The 25472-nt window shown below is 40.9% G+C and overlaps 1 protein-coding gene across 15 annotated transcripts in view; it reads left to right on the top strand.

Annotated features, from left to right (window-relative positions):
• PLCB4 (phospholipase C beta 4) overlaps positions 1 to 25472 on the top strand; it is a 486557-nt gene that overhangs the window by 362973 nt on the left and 98112 nt on the right. For all 15 annotated transcript variants that reach the window (XM_021077453.1, XM_021077463.1, XM_021077457.1 and 12 more), the window contains 6 exons: positions 7314 to 7422; positions 12257 to 12467; positions 13965 to 14058; positions 18071 to 18150; positions 19344 to 19428; positions 22899 to 22989. In XM_021077453.1, coding sequence (XP_020933112.1) covers positions 7314 to 7422; positions 12257 to 12467; positions 13965 to 14058; positions 18071 to 18150; positions 19344 to 19428; positions 22899 to 22989 — 670 coding nt within the window. The remainder of the gene's footprint in view (positions 1 to 7313; positions 7423 to 12256; positions 12468 to 13964; positions 14059 to 18070; positions 18151 to 19343; positions 19429 to 22898; positions 22990 to 25472) is intronic.

Here is a 25472-nt window from a genome sequence, read left to right on the forward strand (position 1 = left end):
CGCATCCTCATTGCATGCCTGCATCCTACACCCCCCAGTCGCTTTGCTTCTGACCTGCTGATCCTTCCCTGATGGCTTTACCAGGTGCAGAAATCAGCTGCTGCCCTTGTGTGTCCACACGCTTCTTCATTGGCTTGCACACTGCTTTTTTGTTGGTTTCTTGCTGTGGTGTGTAGCTCCGGGTCTGTGTATGCGTGTGAATTGTGTAATATATTCATTTAATTAAATGTGTCTATGTTTTTGCAAGATGATATTTAAAGTACTTGGTTTTTTTTTTTCTATTTACTTATATGAAATAGAAAGAGAATGGTTTGAGATTATCACACTCTAGTTGGATTCTCCATTGCTAACTCTTCCTCATACTTTTGCATGGACTGGAAAGCTTTATTTTTGTCTTTTAATGGATTGCATGTAAGAAAAATATGTAGGTTCGAATAGACTATTTTGACAACAAGCACAACACTGGAGTTCTTGGGTGAAAATAGAATGCATATTAAGCCACCGGGATGGCAGGTTAAATTTTTATTTTTAATTTTTATAACAAGCTCAGGGCTAATTTTAGAACGCAATTCACTTACCAACCCAAACTGGTTGACAAAATTTGCTTAAGCCCAAGGGAAAAATATTTCCGAACACATAAAGGATGCATTTTGATAACAACTAAACTTAACAGCTTTTTTTTTTCTCTATACATGACCAAAAAAGTGTTTTCTCTTCAATGAAACCTATTGAAGCTCTTATTAATCCAGAAAGGGAACTCACTTTTTTGTCTAACACATTAATAAGAAGAGTTTAAGTGAGGGATGGACAATATGTTTTTGTTTCAAAACAGTTGATGTTAACCATTATACTATATGAAGAGAAAACATTAGTAAAGACAGCATCATGCCAGACAGGAGGTATTGCCTCAAGAAAGACAGCAGGCAGAATGTGCTTTGCCAGTTTGGAGACAGATCACATCTTTGCCAAAGGGCTTCTCTTTTCTTTCCCTGCCAGGGCTCAGTGGCTCCTAATTTGTTGGATTGCACTTTAGAAGCCATGGTAACCAGAGCCTAAAAGCACTGATGCAGGAGAGAGAAGTTCTGCCATATATCAGCACAGATGCCACCATTTTTACATAAGTCTTTCAATAAATTACAGTATTTATTTTATTTGAAAATATTTCAGGTTTTTTCACTCCACTAGTCTTTGGTCATGCGAATACTATGTTCATAATCTTTACCCAGATATTATCCACATTCTTATACCACCGTTGCTCTGAAGTTGCCTTGCTTTGCTTCCTTAACCCTTTCCCCCTCTTCTGCTTCTTTGAAAAAAAAAAAAAGTATTGTTGGGAGTTGCTGCTATGGCTCAGTGGGTTAAGGATCTAGCATTGTCACTGCTGTGGCGTAGGTCCCAGCTGCAGCTCAGATCCACTCCCTGGCCTGGGAACTTCCATATGCCATCGGCCAAAAAGAAAAAATGTCTTATCTCCCTCAGCTGCTTCATACACTTTGGGTCATTGATCATCTTAAGTTTTGGTAAGACGGGCAAAAATCCTGCTTTCTGCTAAAGTGGGAAGACGCTTTAGTGGTGAAGAGATCTACCACATCATCACTTTGCACTTCCTAGAAAAAGGCCTCTTGTGTACTCTGGGATGAAGCTGGTACCCAGCCATCTATTAAACATGGCAGAGACTTAACATGCATTGCACTGTTCAAACAGGGAAGCAGTTCTGAAATCCTAAGGAGAGGTGCTGTATTCATGGGCACTTATGCTTTTCCTTTTATGGGTGGTATTTGTAGACCCACCCAGTAACCACTCTTGTAATTCTTATACGTCTCAGACATAACATTTATTTTTAAAAGACATGATCACCCATACTTTCTGACTCTGCCATCCGAATTCTTTCTTAAAATAGACTCTTTTGGTAAGCTTTTATCTATCACTGTTACAGTGGCTAGTAGCAGTCATTGGTTTATATTTCCTTCTGTTTGGCTTCTCATTAACAGTAAGGGAGCACCTTAATTTGGGGTGAGACTAATGGAATCAGTATGATTTTAAATTTCTTTAGGTCACAGAGACTACAAGACAGTCCAGGAAACTGTGCAGCCTTTATTTTTAATCACAGTGTTTGCCCTGAATCTCTTCCTTTTCTGTCCTAGTGAACTCAGGCAGAAGAACTAGACAGAAATTTGAATGTCTTCTTGAGGAAGGTGGTTAAACTTAGAGAATGTTCTGCCAGTACCCTCTCTTTTGAGTCCTACCATTGTCTCTCTCATTGCTCCAAAGCGCCCCTTGACAGAGCACCATCAAAACCCCTAATGAAGGGAGACAGAGTTCACTCAGGAAGGGAGCAGCCATTGGAATGTAAAGGTCTCCGACTCCAAAAGCTTAGACCTAAACATTTTCAAAATGTCTTAGCTACAGAGTCTCAACAAGCTGGAATTCCACATTGTATTAGAAGCCCTGAGTCATGCAATATGACAAGAAAAAAATAAATGAGTCCCAGGAACACAAAAGAGCAGTCCCTATTCATTATTTGTAGATGATGATTGTATAACCTGAATATTAAAAACTATCATCAGGGAGTTCTGGTGGCCTAGTGGTTAAGGATTTAGTGTTGTCACTACTGTGGCTCAGGTTCAGTCCCTGGCCTACGAACTTCTGCCTGCAGCAGATGCAGCCCAAAAAAAAAAAAAAAAACCACAAAAAACAAATAAAAAAACTATCAACTGAAAAACTCTTGAAATAGGTGAAAGAGTTCAACAAGGTAAGCAGAGAAATGATCAGCAAAGCAAAAATCAGTAGACACACAAGTACACTAGCATTAAGCAATTAGAAAGGCAATGGAGAAAAAGCCTTTTATATTAGCAAAAGTCATGTTGCATCCTACCACCTTCCACCTTGTAAATCCCTTTATTCCTTATATGAAATTTTCTGTCTAGTGTGCTAATATGTATCTCCAGGAATTTAGAAGTAGAGGAGAGACTGTGAGTCCATTTACTGCATTGGTCACCATGTTGGAGTTTTGTACCATCTGCTCCCTACCTATGCCATCACCACTTACTAGCTTTTCACTAGTAGCTTTAGACCTACTCTTCATCTGTGTCTCAATACCTTCTTGTTCAGTGCACCTCAGAGTGTGATCTGTGGACCAGCAGCATCAGCATCTCCTGGGAGCTTGTTAGAAATGCAGAATCTCAGGTCCCACCCAGACCTGCCGAGTTGGGATATGCATTGAACTATATCCAGATGATTTGCCTTTCCATTAGAGTTTGTAAACCACTAGATTCCTCCTTGGAATGCTTAGCAAGATGAGAAGAATATGAGAGCAGCATCAACCTATTCTCCTCCATAATGAATTTAGTCATAGAAATCTACCACTTGCATCTAAAGTTTTACTATGGCTATGTCTCATAGTCCCCCAAGTGAACTTAGCCAAACTCTCTTTGCCTGTATTTTGAAAATAGCAAACAAGTCCAGGACAGCAAGTGAGGGCACTCACTTTGAGCTGGCACATGGTTCAATGCTACCCCTAACTCCGTTTTCTAGGTGGCAGGCTCACTAAAACCTCTTGACATCAATTAGTTTCACCTCTCTTTCCCTGTTTCTAATGAAAAGCAAAATTGATTTTAGTTTTGCCTTCATTCTCCATCTGATCTCTTTACAAAGATGATAACAACCAATAGCCTGCAGCACTGAGAGATGCATGAGAGCCAGAGAAAGATCAAAATAAGAAAGAGAAGACAGAGATCTGAGATGACCATGATAATCAAGCATTAGCTTTGATTTCCTGTTGCTGGTCTTCTTCCCCCTGCCTCACACATATCATAGGATCACATTAGAGCTAAACCTTATTTTTAAAATTATTTTATCTTTTATTTTGCAGTTGAAAGAATGGAAGGGCTCACGATCACTTTCCCTCTACAGCATCTTTATTCTTTAATGCATGGGCAAAGAAGGAGAAGGAAATATTTAGTCTGATGAGTAAACCTACCCTTGCCAATTAATTACTTTACCTTTGTCTATCTCTCCTGAATATTATTTATCTTAACATCTGTCTCTCCCAGGGCTGCTCGGATTGAAGCCAGTTGATGTCTTTTCTCTATAACAATATGGACATAACAATGGAGGTGTTTCCATTATCTCCTCATTCACTTGGGCACAATTCTGCGACCTATTTTCAGAGGCTATTTAGTTTTGTATTTTACAAAGCTGTTTCACCTTATGGGGTGGATGCCTCATACGTTGTTTCCCCAAATCCCAATTGAAAGGTCTCTCCCTCAGGGCTCTGAGGCATTTAGCCCACTGTGCTTATGTCCATGTAAAAACCTGCAACCTTGTTACTCTGAGAGTACCTGGAAATGATCTTTCTCCTCTTTTTTTTTTTTTTTTTTTTTCATACAGACGTTATATTTTTGTGACTCTTAGCACAAATTTTAACCATTGTTTCCTTGCCTTTGGATTATCCAGATTGCCTTGTGCTTCCTTTTTGAAAGATGAACATTTTTAGGAAAGCAAACTGTTACTGTCTGGTGGAGCAGATGTAAAGACAAGTGAAGTTTCATTGTCTTCTCTTAGTGCTTATTTGTTGCAAATGGAGAATAGGGGATTCTGATACATCCATTTTAGGACTTGGTTTTCCTGGCTGTTGCTTCTGACAGGAGGATGTTCTTTTAGTGAATATCATGCCCTCTGATAAATTCTGATGGGGGTTAATTGGGAGGACATCTCAAACATCTAGCATTACTCTATCCCTGTAGAAGTTAGGAACTTTTTTTTTTTACTACTATGAAAATATATTAAAATACAAATCTTTACATATTAGAGTAGTGTTTCTTAAACTTGAGCACATCAGAATCACCTGACCAGCTTGTTAAAATACAGATTCATGGGTTCTACCCCAGAGAACCAGATTTGGTAAGTTTGGAGTGGGACCCAAGAATGCACACTTCTCACAAGCTCCCAAGTGAGGGTGATGCTGCTGTTGCTGTCCACAGATGACACTACAGGTAACACTATGTTGGAACACATATACCTGTGTACATAAAAAGCACCTGAGATGACCTAGATTCCCAGCCCCCCTTCCCCTAACTCTGTTTCTTCCTTCTTTAGCAGAGTCTCTTCTTTCTCTAACTTTTAAATTCATATGGATTTGTCCCATAATCTCCATGATCCCATAATACGTACAAAGAGCATATCTTTGAGTCAAAAGACTTAATTGTAATAAGGAAGAAAGCCTTATTATTATAGTGGCCAACCATGAACATACCTACAGTGGGGTCTAAAAAGGCCCTTTTCACCCCACATCCATCTTCTTCCATGGTATTATCCGCCAAGATGGGAGCAGAACCGTACCTAGGAAGCTTACTGTTTGTTTGTTTTTAAAACAGTGCATTCTCATTAGAGGGGCAGTGCTCATCATTCCTTTGGGTGGCGGGCTCTGGAGTTGCATGACAGCATCCATTTCCTCAACACGATGTCTAGTAGCATGCCTTCACTTGCCTGGCATTCCATGGCCCATCGCACAGTCCCTCTTGCCTACCCCAGGACTTGTGTTCCCTCTGGTCTCCAAGCCTGGTATTCATGTAACAGTTTCTGCTCTAGCACATGCATGGTTGTGAGCTGTTGTGAACCGTAATTTCTTAGACTACAACAGAAGCATGCTTCATTGGGATAAATTGACAGACATATTGATTCCTTAAGGAGTTTGCACTCTTAACACGGTGGGAGGTGGGAGGACCAGAACAGGCTAAGCCACAAATGTCCTAGGAAATCATATCAAGTGTTCTGTTGGCCAAAGGCATTGATTTTGTGTGCCTCCCTCTTCAAGTGATCATTTCAGAACAAATGGGGAAGGGAAATCCATATGAACTTTTAACAGTTGTTTCCTCAGTACCTTTTTAAATAGTGCTTTTCAAAGTCTGTGCATATATTTGGGTAAAGAGTTGTTGCCAAGGTCCTACCATTGACCAGGTTTTGCTCGCATCTGCTTAACTGCCATTATTGCATTGAAATTTGCATTATTTATTTATTTGATGGATGACCAGGGACATAGGGTTTGGTCCTCTAATCTACCGTGAACAAAAAGGAAGTTTAATGGACACACTACCTCCAGATACAGAAAGACAGATGCACACACATACAGACACTGTCTCTCTCTCTCTCTCTTGCGCTCTCTCTCTCTCTCTCTCTCTCTCACACACACACAGACACACACAAACACAAACACAAGACTGTAGCCGAGTCAGTTAGTAAACTGGACTTTTTTCATCATTGCTATGAAGTTAGAATGACAGAACTACAGAAGAAGCCTTGCTCCTGGTGCCTCATAGAGTTTAACACCAGGAGCATGTAGATGCTGATTTAAAAAAAATGACCCCTAAGTGCCTGAATGATTAATGTACTTTCTGCCCAGTGAATTTTCTCAGGGCAAACCAAGTTAGAGTTCATAGGGAAATATAAATTCTGAACTACTGATATTTAAGTATAAATTTTCATACCGTTTATAGCTTATAAATACCTTTGTGCTGATTAATTTTCATCACTACAGTGGGTTAATTTTTTTTTTTTTTTGTCTTTTTGCCTTTTCTAGGGCTGCTCCCGGGGCATATGGAGGTTCCCAGGCTAGGGGTCTAATCAGAGCTGCAGCCGCCAGCCTACGCCAGAGCCACAGCAACGAGGATCCGAGCCGCGTCTGCTACTTTCACCACAGTGCACGGCAACACCGGATTCTTAACCACAGTGGGTTAATTTTGACAAATATTTACTTGAGGGAATGAAATTTGCAGTGCCCAAGAAGTCTTTTCTTCCTGTAGAAAGAGATCATGAGAATGAAATGATATTTGCCTAACATCAGGGTTTTGGGGGATTTTTTTGTTATTGTTTTTGGTTTGCCATTTAAATGAGTATATTATATATTTGGGGGTTATTTTTGTTTCTTTGTTTTTTGACTTTTGCTTTTGTTTATCCCTTCTTTTTAAAAAAGATTTTCGACCTCACTTTTTATAAACACTTATGCCAAATGTCTTACTTGTGTTGTGGGAACTCCATACCATTTTCTTATCTGTCAACTTTTGAAGAAAAAAAAAAGCATATTCTGTGTTTTCCCTCTCCACTTCAGTGAGGGGAACCAACAAACTGCCACCAAATTTGAACTTTCTGAAAGTCTATTTTAGGGAGAAAGACAGGAGGAAAGTGAAATCTTATCTCTGTAACTATAAACATGATATTTTAGATACGTCTTATGTTAGAATTTACATACTTCAGTGATGTTTAATGACACAAGGGTGAGGACCATCCATCTAAATGGAGTTATTTTCTCATCATAGCATCAACGAGACCCTCGATTGAATGAAATTTTATTTCCATTCTATGATGCTAAAAGGGCAATGCAGATCATTGAAATGTATGAGCCTGATGAAGATCTGAAGAAAAAAGGTAAGTGGAAAAAAAAAGAGAGAGAGAGAGAGAATTTTTCTTTATTTAAAAAAAGCAAGAGGTGTTCCCTGGTGCGTCAGTAGGTGTTCACTGGCGCTGTCACTGCTGTGGCTCAAGTCACTGCTGTGGTGTGGGTTCGATCCCTGGCCTGGGGAACTTCCACTTGCCTCGGGTGCTGCCAAAAAAGAAAAAAATAATTAAAAAATAAAAATAAAAATGCAAGAAGATATGCAACTTTTAAAGTCCTAGGACTTTTCGTCAGAGGTATCTTTAAATGCTTTTGAGCTTTCTAGAGGCAAGGACTGATAATTGAATTTTTTTTCTTGTTCTAAGTCAGTTTAAATTTTACCTTACATCAAAATTTGCCTACGCTGCCTGAAGTATAATGCTAAATTTACTATTAAACTATAGTGATATTTTCTTCATGTGCTTTCTTGTAGTAAATCTTTCCTATGACATATGCCTGAAAAATGTAAAAATGCCAGTGATTGGCAGTCTTTGAAAACCTTGAGAATCTTTGAAAACCATGGCATTTCCTATAAAAATGTACACCACCTTTTTCCCCCTTTAGTTCTGGCAAGCTAACTAAATAGCTTAATACATGATTTGAGGAGCCTTTTTACTCATCCTTTGACCTCTGGGATGGAAGATAAATGTTAACTGACATGAAATGAAATAGGAATCAATTTAGCAAATTGTTGGGGTTTCTGAACCTTTGCTTCTTTCTGTGAAATTTTGAAAACAGTGTGTAGTTCATGCCAGTGTTTGACAAAGGAAAGGTCTGGAGAGGTAATTGAAGATTGGCCTTATAGCCATGGGAAACACCTGCAAAGGATGGGGGCACCAGCAGATACCTGAACTGGAGCCTTTGTCTTTATGTCTCAGTAGAGAGTGATAGGAGATCCAGTTTAAGTTCTCTCTGTCTCATCTGCCCGTGTATCATGGCCTCGGTGTCCTCCTCGTTAGGGATTGCTTTTTTTTTTTTAAGTTCAGTGAATGTGGCTGAAAGGCTTTCACACTCTCTGGAGTCCCACATGGCACCAGTTTATACACATTCCTGGCCCACCACACCATGAGACCTCACCCCTGATATTCTTCCAAGCCCTGCAGAGTTTTCCCTTGATTATAGTCATACATGTGTATTTTTCTGCTAGGATCTCAAGTATCTATTTTCAGTAAAACTGCTTCATGACTTACTCCCTGTCAATATTCTGAGTACCACAATTAATTCCATACAGCGTGTGATAGAAGTGAAAGAAGGAGTGGTTTGGTGAAAATCCAGCACTTTGCAGGGATGGGAGATGATGTGATTTTGGTTGCTATCCTGTTACCATGTCACCCTGAGCAAGGAACTCTTTTCTGGGCCTCAGTTTCCCTGCTTGTAAGAAATGGAGTTTATGCAGTCATTCAACTAGTATTTCTCTCCTCCGCCTTCATTCCTGAAAGTTTGTGGAGGACTGACTGGGTATCAAGCACTGTATGAGATGCTGGGCATTCAAAGTGCAGTAAGGTGACTGTGCTCTATTAAAGCAGACAGATAGGACTCAGCAGTTCCTTGGCAGTGTGATAAACATTATGACAAAGGTGTGTCTCTGATTATTTATGAGGTCCTCCCAGGTCCTAAAAGTCTACGACAAAAAAAAAAAAAAAAAATCCTTTTGTGGCACAGTGGAAACTAATCCGACTAGTATCCAGGAAGATATGGGTTTGATCCCTGGCCTCACTCAGTGGGTCAGAGATCCGGTGTTGCCGTGAGCTGCAGTACAGGTCGCAGACACAGCTCGGATCCTGCATTGCTGTGGCTGTGATGTAGGGCCAGAGATATAGCTCCGATTCAGCCCCTGCCTGGGAACTTCCCTATGCTGTGGGTGTGGCCCTAAAAAAAAAAGGAAAAAGGAAAAGTCTGTGAAATTACCATGGACACATCTAAAAAGTATAGCATCACCATTCACAAATGACAGAAATGCTGAAGTCTGTCATTATCAAGTAAGGGTGAGAATGTGGCGTCAAAGGCATTCTTGTAAACTCTGCTGGGTTCATGCATTGGTACCAGCAACCCCATTGATGAATAAATTGTTGTCAGTAGTAAAGTGGAAAACCTGCCTCTCCTACAGCCCAGCCTCTCCACTTCCATGTATGTATCCCAGAGAATGTCCCATGTATTTCCCTAGTCAGGGTGTCAGAGTGGCCCTGCTCAGCCCTCAGATCTCAGCTCCATCTGCCCTCAAGGTCTTTGGCTTTAAGTTTCTACTGTACACACATGACTTTCACATTCAACTCTCCACTCCTGCAGTTCCTTCCCATTGTGGCTCAGTGGAAGCGAATCTGACTAGTATCTATGATGATTTGGGTTCAATTCCTGGTCTCGATCAGTGGGTTAAGGATCCGGTGTTGTCTTGAGCTGTAGTGTAGGTCAGAGATGTGGCTTGGATCTGGCATTGCTCTAGCTGTGGTGTAAGCCGGCAGCTCTAGCTTCAATTCTACCCACAGCCTGGGAGCTTCCGCATGCCAGATGCGGCCCTAAAAAAAAAAACCCAAAAAACAAAAAACAAAACCAAAAAAAAAAAAAATTCTCACTTAAACTACCTTTAAGAGACCTCTCCATTTGCAAGTTGAGTGGACATTTTAAATATCAAAGTACAACATGCTTTGATTAGCCCTATCCACAGACTTGTTCTTTTCCCAGCCTAGAAAATGGTACCATTACTCACCCAGCTTTTCATGCCCAAACTCTTAGAATCATCCATGGCTTGTTTCATCCTTTTGCATCACCTCCGATTCATCAGCAAAATACTGACTAAATCACTTCTCATCATCTTCACTCTCATCAAGCTCTCTCAGCCTACACCATCTGTCCCTGAACGATGCCGGCTGACTTCTAACTAGTCTTCTCCTTTCTACTCAGTACTCGACAATTTGTGCACAGCAGCCAGAGTAAACCTTTTAAAATCAAATCTAATCATGTTCTTCTTCCATTCTCCAAAACCATACAAAGGCTTCCCAACACCCCTTTTTTTTTTCTATTTTTAAGAATTTAATTGATGTATAGTTGGTTTACAATGTTGTGTTAACTTCTGCTGTATAACAAAGTAATTCAGTAAGATATATATATATATGTATATATATACATATACACACACACACATATATCCATTCTTTTTCAAATTCTTTTCCCCTCCAGGTGATCAGAGAACTTGGGTAGTTTCCTGTGCGGTATAGCAGAGTCCCATTCACCATCCATTTCATTACAGTAGCGTGCAAATGCCAACCCCAACTCCCCCCATCCATCCCCTAAGTCCTTCTACTCAGCCATCTTGTTTCCTTCCTCCCCAATACACTTAGAATAAGACGCAGAATTCTTAGTGAAGGCTAAAGTCTAATTGATAGAGCCTTTGGATTCCTCTCCAGCCTCATTTCCAGCTACTTTCTCCTCCATCACATGGTCTTTGCACTTGCTGATCTTTCTGCCTGGAATGGGGCACCCCCGGGTGCGTTTGTGGCTTGCTCCGCATGCATAAATGTGATCTCATCAGAAAGGCTTTTGCTGGTCACATAACTAACACAGGCCCTAATCATTCTCTACCACTTTTATTCCATGCTGTTTTCTTCTAGCACTTTTATAGTATTACGTTTATTTGTTTTCTCACCCATAATATATGACTTTCCTGAAAGCAGGGCTTGTCTGTTCCTTCCATCGCTGCATCCATCACAGTGCCTTGAAAGGTATGAGTGTATGTAACCAAGGAGAGAGACACACAGATTTTTATTGTAGTCCTTTTAGTTATAAATAAAAATGACCCAAATATCCATCAACAGAATGATGGATAATAAATTGTGGTGTAGTCACATATGGATTACTCTACATTTTACACACTGCATCCACTATATACTACTCAGCAAAAAATAAATGAGCAACAGCTACTTATATAAGTCACAATAAAATAGAAAAAATAGAAAGTTGCAAGTGCAAATGATGGAATAACTTTTATATAAATATTAAAATATTCAGAAGTACCTATTTTTTGAGGCATGCATATGTAGTAAAGTTAAAAAAAAACCATGCTGGAATTGTTAAACCCAAAAACTAGCATGGGGGTCGTCTACCTAGAAATAAAAAGATGGAATGGAATGGAATTGAGGTGGGTCACACAGGGTGCTTCCCTGGCATGTGTAATTATGTATTACTTTTGAAAATGTAAAACAAAGGAAGCAAAATGCCAAGATCCGACAAGGCTGTCGTATGGGCCCATGGCTATTTATCATGCTCTCATCTGTATTTTTCTGGAAGCTGGAGATCAGTTTAGAACTTGCAAATGCTTAAGTAAAAGCAAGGAGCGGTGGCTGTTAATGGTTGACAGGGTAGGAGAAGATGCAGAAGTATTGATTCCTGTGCCACACTTAGCACACAGCCCCTGTCCTGCATCAGCGAGGTCTGACTGGAAGGAACAGTGGCTCTTGGGGTCCATTTTCAATGACCACTGAATATTCGTCTCACCAGTCCCATATCCTGTTTTTTAGATGAAATAGGAAGTTGAATTATTTCCTGTAATTGAGCCCACTCATCCCTTTTCCAATTTGGCTTCTGGCGCTGGACTTCTGAACAGAGGGAACTGAGTGCTTTGCCGTCATGAATGTGAAGACTGAGGCCACCTGTTTATGGAAGGCATTAGATTGCTGATAACATGCAGCTTGGGCACTTTAATTTTAGCGTCTTGGGAAAGAGACTATGATGAAGTTCGTACTTCTATTTAACCTGCCTCAGATTTCATGAATAAATCATGTGATGTGTATATTCAGAGCCGTAAGTCTGCTGTGATATTCTTTTCTCCCTCAGGCCTCATATCAAGTGATGGGTTTTGCAGATACCTGATGTCAGATGAAAATGCCCCCGTCTTCCTAGATCGGCTCGAGCTTTACCAAGAAATGGACCACCCTCTGGCTCACTACTTCATCAGCTCTTCCCACAACACCTATCTCACTGGCAGGCAGTTTGGTGGAAAGTCTTCGGTAGAAATGTACAGGCAGGTCCTCCTGGCTGGTTGCAGGTCAGAAACTCAAGACACTGTTCTTTGTCTATGATGCCCTTTGATTGAATTTACCTTTCTCTGCAAAATAGCAAGTAGCATTCAGAGTGAAAAGGACATTTGTCTTTCTGTTTAATGGATGATGATGATGGGCGTTTAACCTTGAAAAAGGGAGAACAGTATCTGCCCCCAAGAAGATCTCAAGTCCTCCTTTGGATCCAAAGATGTTTTTTTACTGTAAATTTAAAACATTAGTCCACAAGTTCCCTTGTGGTGCAGCGGGTTAAGGATCTAGCATTGTCACTGCAGTGGCTTGGGGTTGCTGCTGTGGTGCGGGTTGGATCCCTGGCCCAGGAACTTCCATGTGCCACAGGAGAAGCCAAAAAATAAAACAAAAAATTTCCTCAAATTGAAAAAAAAAGAAGTCATTCCAAGTTTCCTTTTGATCCTAGGCACTTTGCAAATTTAGCTTTAAAAGTTCTAAAATTTCATTCTCTGACAACAAAGATTATTTTAAGTGGTTTTCGTTTTACAGAAATTGGAAATTATTTCAAGTTTAAAATATAGCAACAATGCTGAAAGTGAAAAATAATTATTTTGTGCATTATACACTATTTTTTGTGTATATGGAAAGATTTTAAAAGACATTAAGTCACTACATCTGTCTCTGAAATACTTGAGTATGACCCACTGAACCAATGAGAACAATTTCGTTCATGGCCAAAGTAACATCATTCCACCTAAAAAAAAAAAAAGTTTTCTTTAACATCCTCTAAAATCCAGCCCATGTTTAAATTTTTCCCATCGTCCCCAAATTGTCCTTTATGACAGCTTTGTCATAGCTAGGATTTCGTCCAGAACCACACTGCTTATTATATCTCTTAAAGTCTCTCTTAAATTCCAGTAGTACCTGTTTGATGACACCAACCTGCTGGAGAGTATAATACAATTTTTAACATTTTTTATTAAAGTACATTTGATTTACAATATTTTGCCAAGTTCTGCTGTGTAGCAAAATGATTCAGTGATACATATAATATACATTCTTTTTTAAATATTATTTTCCATCCTGGTCTATCCCAGGAGATTGGATATAATTCCCTGTGCTATACAGTAGGACCGCATTGCTCATGCACTCCAAATGTAATAGTTTGCAGCTTCCAACCCCAAACTGCCAGTCCATCCCACTCCCTCCCCTACCCCTTCAGGAACCACAAGTCTGTTCTCTATGTCTGTGAGTCTGTTTCTGTTCTGTAGGATGGGTTTATCTGTGCGATATTTTAGATTTAACGTATAAGTGATATCATATGGTATTTGTCTTTCTCTGACTTACTAAGATGATAATCTCTAGTTGCATAAAATATAATACAATTTTACCCTGCCCCCTCCATGAAATAATTGTTTTAACTCATTGATTCCATTTTCTGTCTCTATAGTAAGTTATTTTGATGTCTTTTCATTTGTACACACGCTACTTTATTGTAAAGATTCAATATTGTAAAATCACTGTGTTCCTAGATGTGTTGAACTTGACTGTTGGGATGGAAAAGGTGAGGACCAAGAACCAATAATAACTCATGGAAAAGCAATGTGCACAGACATTCTTTTCAAGGTGAGTTTCTTTGTTTGGTTTTGGTGTTCTTTTGTTGTTTTTGATTTTTTTTATTGAAATATAGTTGATTTACAATGTTGTATTAGTTCCTGATGTACAGCAAAGTGATTCAGCTATACATACATATATATTCTTTTTAAAATTCTTTTCCATTATACTTTATTACAGGGTATTTAACATAGTTCCCTGTGCCATACAATAGGAGCTTGTTGTTTATTTTATATATAGTAGTTTATATCTGCTAAGCCCAACCTCCTACTTATCCCTTCCCCACTCTCTTTCTTTTTGGTAACCATAAATTTGTTTTCTATGTCTGTAAGTCTGTTTCTGTTTTATAAATAAGTTCATTTATGTCATATTTTAATCTCCACATGTAACTGATGCCATATGGTATTTGTCTTTCTCTTTCCGACTTACTTCATTTAGTATGATAATCTCTAGATCCATCCATGTTGCTAGAAATGGCCTTATTTCATGCTTTTTTATGGCTGAGTGATAGTCCACTGTGTTTATATACCACATCTTTATCCATTTATCTATGGGTGGATATTTAGGTTGCTTCCATGACTTGGCTATTGTAAATAGTGCCACTGTGAACATAGAGGTGCATGGATCTTTTTGAATTAGAGTTTTTCCAGATATGTGCTCAGGGGTGGGAATACTGGACCATATGGCAACTCTTTTTTTAGCTTTTTGAGGACCCCCCATACTGTTTTCCGTAGTGGCTGCAATAATTTACATTCCCACCAGCAGTATAGAAGGGTTCCAAGGTAAGTTTTAAAATCGCATCACCATAGCCTCTTCCAAACTATTGTGGAAACAGAGAGATGGAGTGGCGAAAACAAATTATTCATTTTATCAGGCATCTTACCTTCATATTCCTTTCTTCCAGTTTTGCAGAGAAAGACAAGAAAAATGTTTTCTCCACTTTAATATCTCCTACATGCTACTTTATCTGCTTTCAAATGGTGATGGTGCCATATAATGAGGTTTCTCTACCAGAATCTCCCTTGTTCCACTTCCTTTTAAAAGAGTCTCTCACTTTCACATCTACTTTTTTGCTTACTTATTCTGCATTATTCTTGAGGGACCACATAGCAACTCTTTTTTAGCTTTCTGAGGACCCACCATACTGTTTTCTGTAGTGGAATAAAAAGATAAATAGGATATAGGAAAGAAAATAATTATAAAGAGTGCCTTTAAGGGTAAGAAAGTGAAATAGAGAGATCAGAGTTTTATGAATGCCTATCAAGAAATCCTGGAAACTGTCAAGCCATACCACAAATTGGGCTCCAAACTTTCTAGAGTTCAGTGCCAGGAGAGAAACATGATAATTCACAGGATTTGTAAAATGCAAAATAGAGTGGTTGGTCCAGAGAATCAGTTATTCCCAGTACTGGCTCCAGACAGAAGCTTTTCCCCTGAAGATGCTCACTGCATGTAATCTATGGTTTTACAGATCAGCATTTAAGTCATGGCCTTTCAGTGATCTTTATATACAATTTGAAGGCTGGTTTCTTAGAAAGTTCCTCCATGTGCTCCAGGGATGTCCTGTTAGAAGTCAAGTCAAAACATGAGATTCTGTGGTTGGCCAGTATGTCAAGTACATCAATCTCTGGCAGTTGCATACAACTCAGAAGAGGCAGTACAGCCTCTGGAGCAGTGGTTTTCAGAATTCTTCCAGCATGTGGGAAATCACCAGAGATTTGTTTGTTTGGTTTTCTTTCTTTCTTTTTTGGCCACCCTGCAGCAAATGGAGTTCCCAGGCCAGAGATCAGATTTGAGCTGCAGTTTTGACCTATGCTTCAGGTGTAGCAACATGGGATCCTCTAATGCATAATGCCAGGTGTCCTGGCACTGCAGAGATGCCATCAATCCCATTGTGCCACAGTAGAAACTCCCAGAGGTGTTTTTATTTTTATTTGTAATTAATTAATTTTTTTTTTTCTTTTTAGGGCTGCACCTGAGGCCAGAGTTCCCAGGCTAGGGTTCAAATCAGAGCTGCAGCTGTCAGCCTACACCGAAGCCACAGCACTGCTGGATCTGAACCACATCTTTGACTTTATACTGCAGCTTGCAGCATCACCAGATCCCTAATCCACTGAGTGAGGCCAGGGATTGAACCCACATCATCATGGATACTAGTCGGGTTCTTAACCTGCTGAGCTACCATAGGAGCTCCCCAGAGGTGTTTTTAAAAACAGACACCTAGACCTGTGACCCTCCAGGCATATCACTTCTCTTAGCCATGATGTTGGTGAGTTTGGAGCAGCAGTGAATTCAAGATGAGACTCCCTGAGAAGTACCAAGAGTATATTCAAGGAGGTCCCTTTGTGGCGCAGTGGTTAACTAATCTGACTAGGAACCATGAGGTTGCAGGTTCAATCCCTGCCCTTGCTCAGTGGGTTAAGGATCTGGTGTTGCTGTGAGCTGTGGTGTAGGTTGCAGACGTGGCTCAGATCCCGCGTTGCTGTGGCTCTGGCATAGACCAGCGGCTGCAGCTCCGATTGGACCCCTAGCCTGGGAACCTCCATATGCCGAGGGAGCGGCCCTAGAAAAGGCAAATTGACAATAAATAAACTAATTAATTAATTAAAATTTTTTAAAAAAAAGAGTATATTCAAGTGGGAAGTCCTGAGTTTGCCTAGCTGACCAAACTGACAGGAAAGGTTGACATCCTTTTCATAGAACTAAGGAACCTACTAAGGAAGCTTAAGCTGGAAAGAAGACTCTTCCTCCTCAGCTTGGAGGTGAACAAAGAGAACCAACAGGAGGAGCCAAGATTTTCCCAAAGAAGTAACTCTTGGTCAGCTCAAGTGGACAGTCAAGAACACTTGGGAAGTAATTCAAGGCATTTTTATCTGGGAAGAAACTTCAAGCGAGAATCGGTGAAGGACCACCTTAGATTAGAATGCTCAATAGAGCTCCTGCTATGATACAGTAGGTTAAAATCTGACTGCAGTGACTCAGATGGTTGTGGAGGCACAGGTTTGATTCTGGCATGGCCCGGGAACGTCCATGTGCAGTGGATACAGCCATTAAAAAAAAAAAAAAAAAAAAGGATGCCTAATAAAATACTCCAAGATTGCCTAATCTAGGCCATTATCCTTTCAAACCGACTTCCCCAGACAGCTATTATAAGATATTTTCCCAACTAACTGAATGATGGAACTTGCCTAACCCAGTAAGAATTTGAGGATTTTTACTAAACATGAGGCTCTGCTTATGGATATATTGGTCTGAAACCAGGCTTTCTAAAGCTAAGCAGAGAGCTGGACCAGCCATCTATTGAGAGAAAGTGTCAGAAAGGAATTGCTCAGCTCATTCAAACTTGTTTCAAATGACCGGGCTCTCAGTTCAAAGAGGGGCGTCCAGGGTACTTCCCTGTTTTACCTCATGTGTTGCTTGAACAAGAAGACCAGCCCCACAGCCCGTGACCCCACCCCCACCCCACTTTCACCAGGCGAATATAAGACAAGGGGTATATAGCAAATGTCGCATCAGTTCACAGGAGTCTTCATCGCATTAATGAAATGTAGCCTATGTCTGGGTCCCAGAGGCAGAGGAAAGTCAATACAACTTCTAACCGTCTAACAGATTTTACCAACACACTTCTCCTCCTGGTGGGAGGAAGAGGAGGAGGGTCCTTTGTCAAAACCTCTCTGCAGGAAACTTACCTGCTTCTCAGCAAGAAAGGTGAGCTCTAAACCCCTCATGGCAAATGATCCAGCAGGAAACCGCACTGCCATTGAGTTGAAATGTCTTGTCAGTTAATAGCACCATAATTCTGGAGAAGTAAAAGATAGCTTTGAAAAGAAGTCTCATTAACCATTAACTGGGCCTGGATCTAAAACCACAGGGGACCCAGCTTCTTGGGGTAAATGGATTCTCCAGGTCTGAATTGCCAGAGGAGATTTTCTGAAAAGCTCAAATCAATAGTCTCCAGTCGGTTTCAGGTGCCTTAATTTATTTCTTCTCTCTCCTCTCTCATTAACACTCTTTATCTTTAAAGGATGTTATTCAAGCCATCAAGGAAACGGCATTTGTCACATCGGAATACCCTGTAATTCTCTCCTTTGAAAATCACTGCAGGTATAATGATTGATTCTACCTCAAGTCTCTAAGTGTTGTTTCCCAGTTCCCATCCCTGGTCAACATCTTTTCAAATAACCAAATAGTTTCTTTGGTGAAGTGGTAAGTACACCTGGTCTCATGGGGAAAAAAAAAAAAAAAAAAAGTCATCTTAAAAAAAAAGTCATCTTAATATGTTTTCTCAGTTTCTTACTTTTTTTTTTTTTTTTTTGCTTTTTAGGGCCGCACCTGCTGCACATGCAGATTCCCAGGATAGGGGTCGAATCAGAGCTATAGCCGCTGGCCTATGCCAGAGCCACAGCAACGCCATATCCGAGCCACCTCTGTGACCTACACCACGGCTCATGGCAACACCGAATCCTTAACCCACAGAGTGAGGTCAGGGATCGAACCTGCAACCTCATGGTTTCTAGTCGGATTTGTTTCCCCTGCGCCACAACGGGAACTCCAGTTTCTTAAGTTTTTAAATTTATTTTTAAATTTAATGTTATTGGAGTATAGTAGATTTACAATGTTGTATTAGTTGCAGGTGTACAGCAAAGTGAATCAGTCATACATATCCATATATCCATTCTTTTTCCCATATAGGTTTTTGCAAACTATTGAGTAGATTAATATGTCTTAGCAATGCTTCTTCTAAACAGAAAGTCAGAGAGCAGGACACTTTGCTCAAAATTCCATTGAGTTGGAAGCCTTGGCAGTACATTTGTAGTCAGACCTGATGAACTTGAAAGACACTTTTTATTTTGCTGACCAGCTCTTAGTTTGGAGGCAAAATATACTCCTTTTTTTCTTCTTTTTTTTTCTTTCTTTTTTCCTCTTTTGGCCACCCCGTGGCATATGAAGTTCCTGAACTAGAGATCAGATCCGAGCCATAGTTGTGACATGGCTCGCAGGTGTCGCAACACCAGATCCTTTAACCCACTGGGCCGGGCTGGGGATCGAACCTGCATCCTAGCACTGCAGAGATGCCACCAGTCCCATTGCACCACAGGGGGAACTCCCTAATCTACTTCTTTTTAAACTAAAGTCGCTAGAGTTTGTGGTGTGTAACGGTACATCTCCCATTAGCTTCAAGAGGACAGTCAAGCACTTTGCAGGTTGGGAGTTTTTAATCACTTAGGAATGGATGTTTCTTATTCTAGGCAGTTAATGGATGGTTGAATTTACAAATGTCGGTTCTTTCTCTCCAGCAAATATCAACAGTACAAGATGTCCAAATATTGCGAAGATCTATTCGGAGATCTCCTGTTGAAACAAGCACTTGAATCTCATCCAGTATGTATTTTTAGCAAACCATATTTCTAACATGAATGGATTTGTTTTGAAATTCATTTCTGAAGGGTCAAGTAGTTCTGAAGCACTAATGCTAAAGACCTTCATGTTTATTTAAATTCCTTGGTAGGAAAGCTTCCATCATGCTTCAGAGGATGTGTAGGGAGAGACATAAACATTTGGTTCGATTAAATTCAGAAGATCGTAGGGTCTCTGGTTTCTGAGACCTCTGTCCTAAGATGTCATAAAGTGCCCACTGGACAGGAGTCTGGAGTTGGAGGTCATTCTCAACCTCAGTGACAGGTTCGAATCACCCGGGAGAACCATGAAACATACCTCTGCCACATCCTCACTCAGAGATTCTGATTTAATTGATTCAAGCTCAGCCTGATCATGGTGTTTTTAAAAACTCTCTAGGTGTGTTAAATTATGCATCCAGGGTTTAGCACCCATGGGAGCCTGTTGCTTTGGGAAGTTCCATGGATCAAATCACAGGAGCCTGCAGTTCCAGCTCCCACACCCAAAATAAAATCTTGGGCAATGTCATGTGCACGTTTTTGCATTTCATTTTTACACCTACTAATTCTTTCATCAAACAAAGTATTTTTCTTTTTTTTGGCCATGCTTGCAGCATAGGGAAGTTTCCGAGCCCAGGATCGAACCTGTGCCACAGCAGTAACCAGAGCCACAGCAGTGACAACACTGGATCCATTACTTGCTGAGCCACCAGGGACCTCCCAGCAAAGGCTTTTTAACCTGTGCCCTGTGAGCTCATTCTAACTGAATACAATTTGATTTTCTTTGGTATCCAGTCATTCCAGAGAGTTCATCAGATTTTACAAGGATCCATAATCCCCAAATGGTTAAGATCCACTGTCAAAGATATTAGGAGTAACAAAAAAGCTACAGGAATGAAAGTATAAACCACTCTACAGTAGTATAGTATTTTAAAAATTTTATTGGCGAATAGTTGACTTAAAAAGTTGTGTTGGTTTCCAGTGTACAGCAGAGTGACTCAGTTACACACACACACACACACACATATGTTTATTTATTTATTTATTTTTGCTTTTTAGGGCTGCAACCACAGCATACAGAGGTTCCCAGGCTAGGGGTCCAATTGGAGCTATAGCTGCCAGCCTACACCACAGCCACAGCCACAACAGATCCGAGCCACATCTGCAACCTACACCACAGCTCACCACAATGCCGGATCCTTAACCCACTGAGCGAGGCCAGGGATTGAACCCACAACCTCATGGTTCCTAGTTGGATCCGTTTCCACTGTGCCACAGTGGGAACTCCTACATATATCCATTCTTTTTCAGATTCTTTTCCCGTGTAGGTTATTACACAGTACTGAGTAGATTAGCCTGTGCTATAGAGTAAGTCCTTGTTACCCATCTATTTTATATAAAGTAGTTTGTGTGTGTCAATCCCAACCCCCTAATTTATCCCCTCCCCCCACCTTTCCCTTTTGATAACTATAAGGAACTTTGCCCCACTATCAACAAGCAGCTGATAGGCCCAAACACAGTAGCATAAGGCAGCAGCAGAAAATTCACCTTGACTGACCAGGTGCTCTGGGCTACCTGGGAACATATCAGGTGGATGAACAATGAGATTTTTCAGAAGTGCATCTGCAGAAACTGAAAAACATAGAGGAAGATATTTGCCACCTGCTGAAGCTGTTCCTGCAGGCACCCCATCCACCGCCTGGCAGGGCTTCCTGATTCCCTGCAAACAGGTCTGACTTTCTGCCTCTTCCAGCACCCAGCTGCTGCCCGCGGGGAAAGCTCTGGTCCTGGGAGCTCTGCCCACACAGGAAAGTCAGGCCAGAAGTGCCAGAGAATTAACACCGCCACCCCGTGCGTGCTCCCTCACTCCTCAGGAGGGATGGCTCTGAGCACAGGGTCCCTACTGCCCCCTCCCCCTGCCCGCCGCCTCCCCAGGCTCCCCAGCAGGATCGCACTCCAGTCCCCACAGTGTTAACTTGCCTGATAACACACCTTTTATTGGCTGCCCGTCTCCTTCTCACCTGGCCCCTCCTCTGCTGGAGTTGCCTGGCGCTGCTGCTCAAATACATTACCAGTGCTTTCATCTTTGTCGCAGACTGATTCTCAGGGAAGCCAAACTGAGAAATAGCCCTGATTTCATTTTCGGTTTTACCCAGACCCTTTGTTTCTTCCATTTTCTCTGTTGGATGAAGGTGTTTGCTTTCACGGAAAGACCTCTGTGTTCTTTGTGATGTGTGCCTGCCTGAATGATTATGGGAAGCATAGATAACAAAAATAAGAGTAAGATCTACAGAGCTTTCAATCTGGGGAGGGGAGCACAGGATACAAATGTAAAACCATAAGGAAAAAAGAAGATGGCCTTTGCTGTAGATATCCAGGGGCAAGAGAGATCCCTGAGGATGGACCAGTTCCAGCAGGTTTCTCCAAGGGAGCAGAATTTCTGCAAAGGGCTGTCTTGATGCAAGATGGACATAGGAATGCACAGTGCCTTGCATGTATAAGTCATATAAAAACTAGTTTGGGGGGAAAAAAAAGGAGTTCCCGTCATGGCTCAGCGAAAATGAATCTGACTAGCATCCATGAGGACGCAGGTTCAATCCCTGGCCTCACTCAGTGGGTTAAGAATCTGGCGTTGCCGTGATCTGTTGTGTAGGTTGCAGACACTGCTCGGATCTGGCATTGCTGTGGCTGTGGTGTAGGCCAGTGGCTACAGCCCTGATTCAGGTTGTAGCCTGGGAACCTGCATATGCCACAGATGCGGCCCTAAAAAGATAAAAAAAGAAAAACTAGTTTGGAAAATGAATGGACACTTGGAAGGGTAGGTGGATGTACCGATGGATGATGGGGGGGGAATGGATGACTAGATATGACACAGTTCTGTGGATCAGAGACAATTTAAAGAAAGAACATCTTTGCAGATATTAATCCACGCAAATGAAACCATAGTCGAGGTCAGATTTCAGCCCTTAGGACCATTTCCTTCTCGATTCTCTTATTGAAACCACGAAGCCACAATCCCAAGCCTTGAGGCTGGATGACCCTTCTGAGCAGACCCGCTTGCTGTACAGCCCAGCGCTTGGGGGCTCTTGACTTCCTGGGAAGGCGCCGATGACCTGCTAACCCCTTGTTACTTAAGTTACTTAAGTAACTAGTTACTTAAAGGGGGCCTGGGGTTGAGCTGGAGCCCTTTCCCCAAGACCTCCACAGGTCAGACCCCGCTTCCTGGGGGAGGGTAGAACAGCTCTGCAAACCTCTGGGGACCCTCTGGATGCTAGGTTCACAGTGTTAGTATAAGGCAAAATAGGGGCTAGTTCGGATTGGAGGGTGAAGGTATAAACTGTGCTGACTGCCATCTAGTGGACGTTGGAGTAACAGGCCTTTGCACTCATTCTGGGCTCTGAATGAAGATGAGAAGTATAACCCCTCATGAATGCAGCCTTTTCTGTTTCTCTCTAGCTGGAACCAGGCAGGCCGTTGCCATCCCCGAATGACCTCAAAAGAAAAATACTCATCAAAAATAAACGGCTGAAACCTGAGGTGGAAAAAAGTAAGTCAGATACACTCTCATATTATGGAAGCATGCAGACCTAGATTGCATGTTTGGGCGGTTCAGCTATCTAGAATGAAATATACCTTAAAACCACTGATGGGGGAAGGCAGGGGGCAGTCAGGTGGTGATGTGCCATGTACTGTTCAGAGCCAGGTGTCTACCTTCCCATTCAAGTTTAGTTCTTACATCAACCTGTTCCCGCAGTAGGAAAACACATTCAGGTATTCGTAGATAAGAATGTGGAGGGTCCCAAGGAAAGATGAGAAAAAAGTGAAAGAGGCACTTTATAATTTATCAAGATAGAAGGAACTTGCGGTTTGTATTTCCCTTTGTGGCGCATCAGAAATGAATCTGATTTATAATAAAAATAATAATAAAATTAAAATAATAAAAAATAAAAGAAGGAACTAGAGTTTATCATTGTATACACCCTGAAATCCTCTTAAAAAGTTTCCCTTTGCAGTTTCCCCTTGTGATACATATCTAGGAATCCTAGGAAATATGAGAATTGTGAATGTGTGTGTGGCAGGGCTGGTTCAGGAGAGAAGATTTTATTCTATTTTTTTGTCTTTTGTCTTTTTAGGGCCGCACCCATGATATATGGAGGTTCCCAGGCTGGGGGTCTAATCAGAGCTGTTGCCACTGGCCTACACCACAGCCACAGCAACTTGGGACCCAAGCCATGTCTGCGACCTACACCACAGCTCACGGCAACACTGGATCCCTAACCCACTGAGCGAGGCCAGGGATTGAACCCGCAACCTCATGATTCCTAGTCGGATTCATTTCCGCTGCACCACGGCGAGAACTCCCGGGAGACGATTTTATCTAGACATTTCCCCCTGTGTTCTCCTAAGACATTTTCTTTGAAAATATTTTCTTCCAATAGAACTCTTAGTTCACCGACTAAATAGCATCAAATATTGGCATGATTACATTATGGTTTTTCCCTGGGTTTTCTAAATTAAAATTTTAAAATATTAACTACGGCTTATTTTTATTGTGAAAGCAAGAATGCCATAGGAAAATGAAAATAGCAAAGAAAAATATGATAAGAAAACAGCACTAAATTATATATTTTACGCATATATACATGTACTGTAGACACAAGTACATACAAGTACATTTTTTACGTAGGTACATTTTTAGCCAAACTGGGGTCATATTAAAAATATTTATTTGGAGTCCTTTTTAATTCAGCCAATTAAGTGTGCCCATATCCAGTAGCATATAAATCCATATACTAATTTTAATTCTAATGTATAAAAAGATTTTTAATTCTAGTGTATAAAACACTGCACAGAATTTATTATGTGGAGTGTAGGGTAATTGAATAAATCCCAAGTTGATGGACCTTCATTGCTATGAAAGTAAACTATGGTAAACATGCTTGAATGTTCATTTTATACATTTATGCAGCCTTCTCCTTGGAATCAAATGGTACAATTAGGGCTGAGTGGCCAAAGCATGTATATCATTTTATATCATGATATATCTTGTTATATTGTCTTTCAGAAAGGCCGTACCAGTTTATACCCTCATTGTAATATAGGAAGAGTACCTATTTGCCAGCAATATTCGTTTGGTTTGGTTTGGTTTATTTTTGGCCTCGCCCACAGCATGTGGAATTTCCCAGGCCAGAGATCACACCTGCACCACAGCAACAACCCTAGCCACTCCAGTGACAGTGCCAGATCCTTAACCTACTGAGCCACATAGGACTCCACTGGCAATATTCTTATTGCTCTCTGTTGGGCATTTTTTATATGTGTGTCCAACTAATAAAAGAAAAAAAATGGTACTTCATCTTTTTACTTGTATGTCTTTGATAACTGGTTTACTTTTTATTATTATTTATGACTTACCCCTACACATTTCCCCACTTTAAAAATGATTTCAGGAGTTTCCTTGTGGCATAGTGGGTTAAGGATCCAACATTGTCACTGCAGCAGCTTAGGTCGCTGCTGTGGCACAGAGTCAATCCCTGGCCTAAGAACTTCCACATACCTTTGGCATAGCCAAAGATATTGCTTCGTATGTCTTTATCTTACTGACTTCTAAGGATTTTTTTTAACATGTTAAGATAATAATCCTAAGATTATATTCATTGCAAATATTTTTTCCTCAAGTTTTTTTCAGTCTTTCTTCTGTCACCTCACCATAATTTTCCATAAACCTTGATCTGTGCCAGAAGCTCCAAATTCTGGGCTTTTGTTATCAAGCTTTAAATCCTTCGAAGTGACTGAGCTATGATTTCTCAACCTGGTGACCAGAATGTGGGGAACTCCCCCCACATTTCAGTGGTTGTGGGTCATGTGTAGATAACGTTTTTGTTGCAAGGGGTCAAGGTCACCTGGGTGGTGGAGACAGTGGCCCTGACTGAGACTTTGGCAGAACCAGCAGGGACCTTGACTGTAGGTTTCCCTTCCCTTTTCATTCCCTTCTCTGTGTCATTCTTCATGTCTATTTTATGAGTGATC

Source organism: Sus scrofa, chromosome 17 (assembly GCF_000003025.6).
Source record: "Sus scrofa isolate TJ Tabasco breed Duroc chromosome 17, Sscrofa11.1, whole genome shotgun sequence".
NCBI classification, from domain to species: Eukaryota; Metazoa; Chordata; class Mammalia; order Artiodactyla; family Suidae; genus Sus; species Sus scrofa.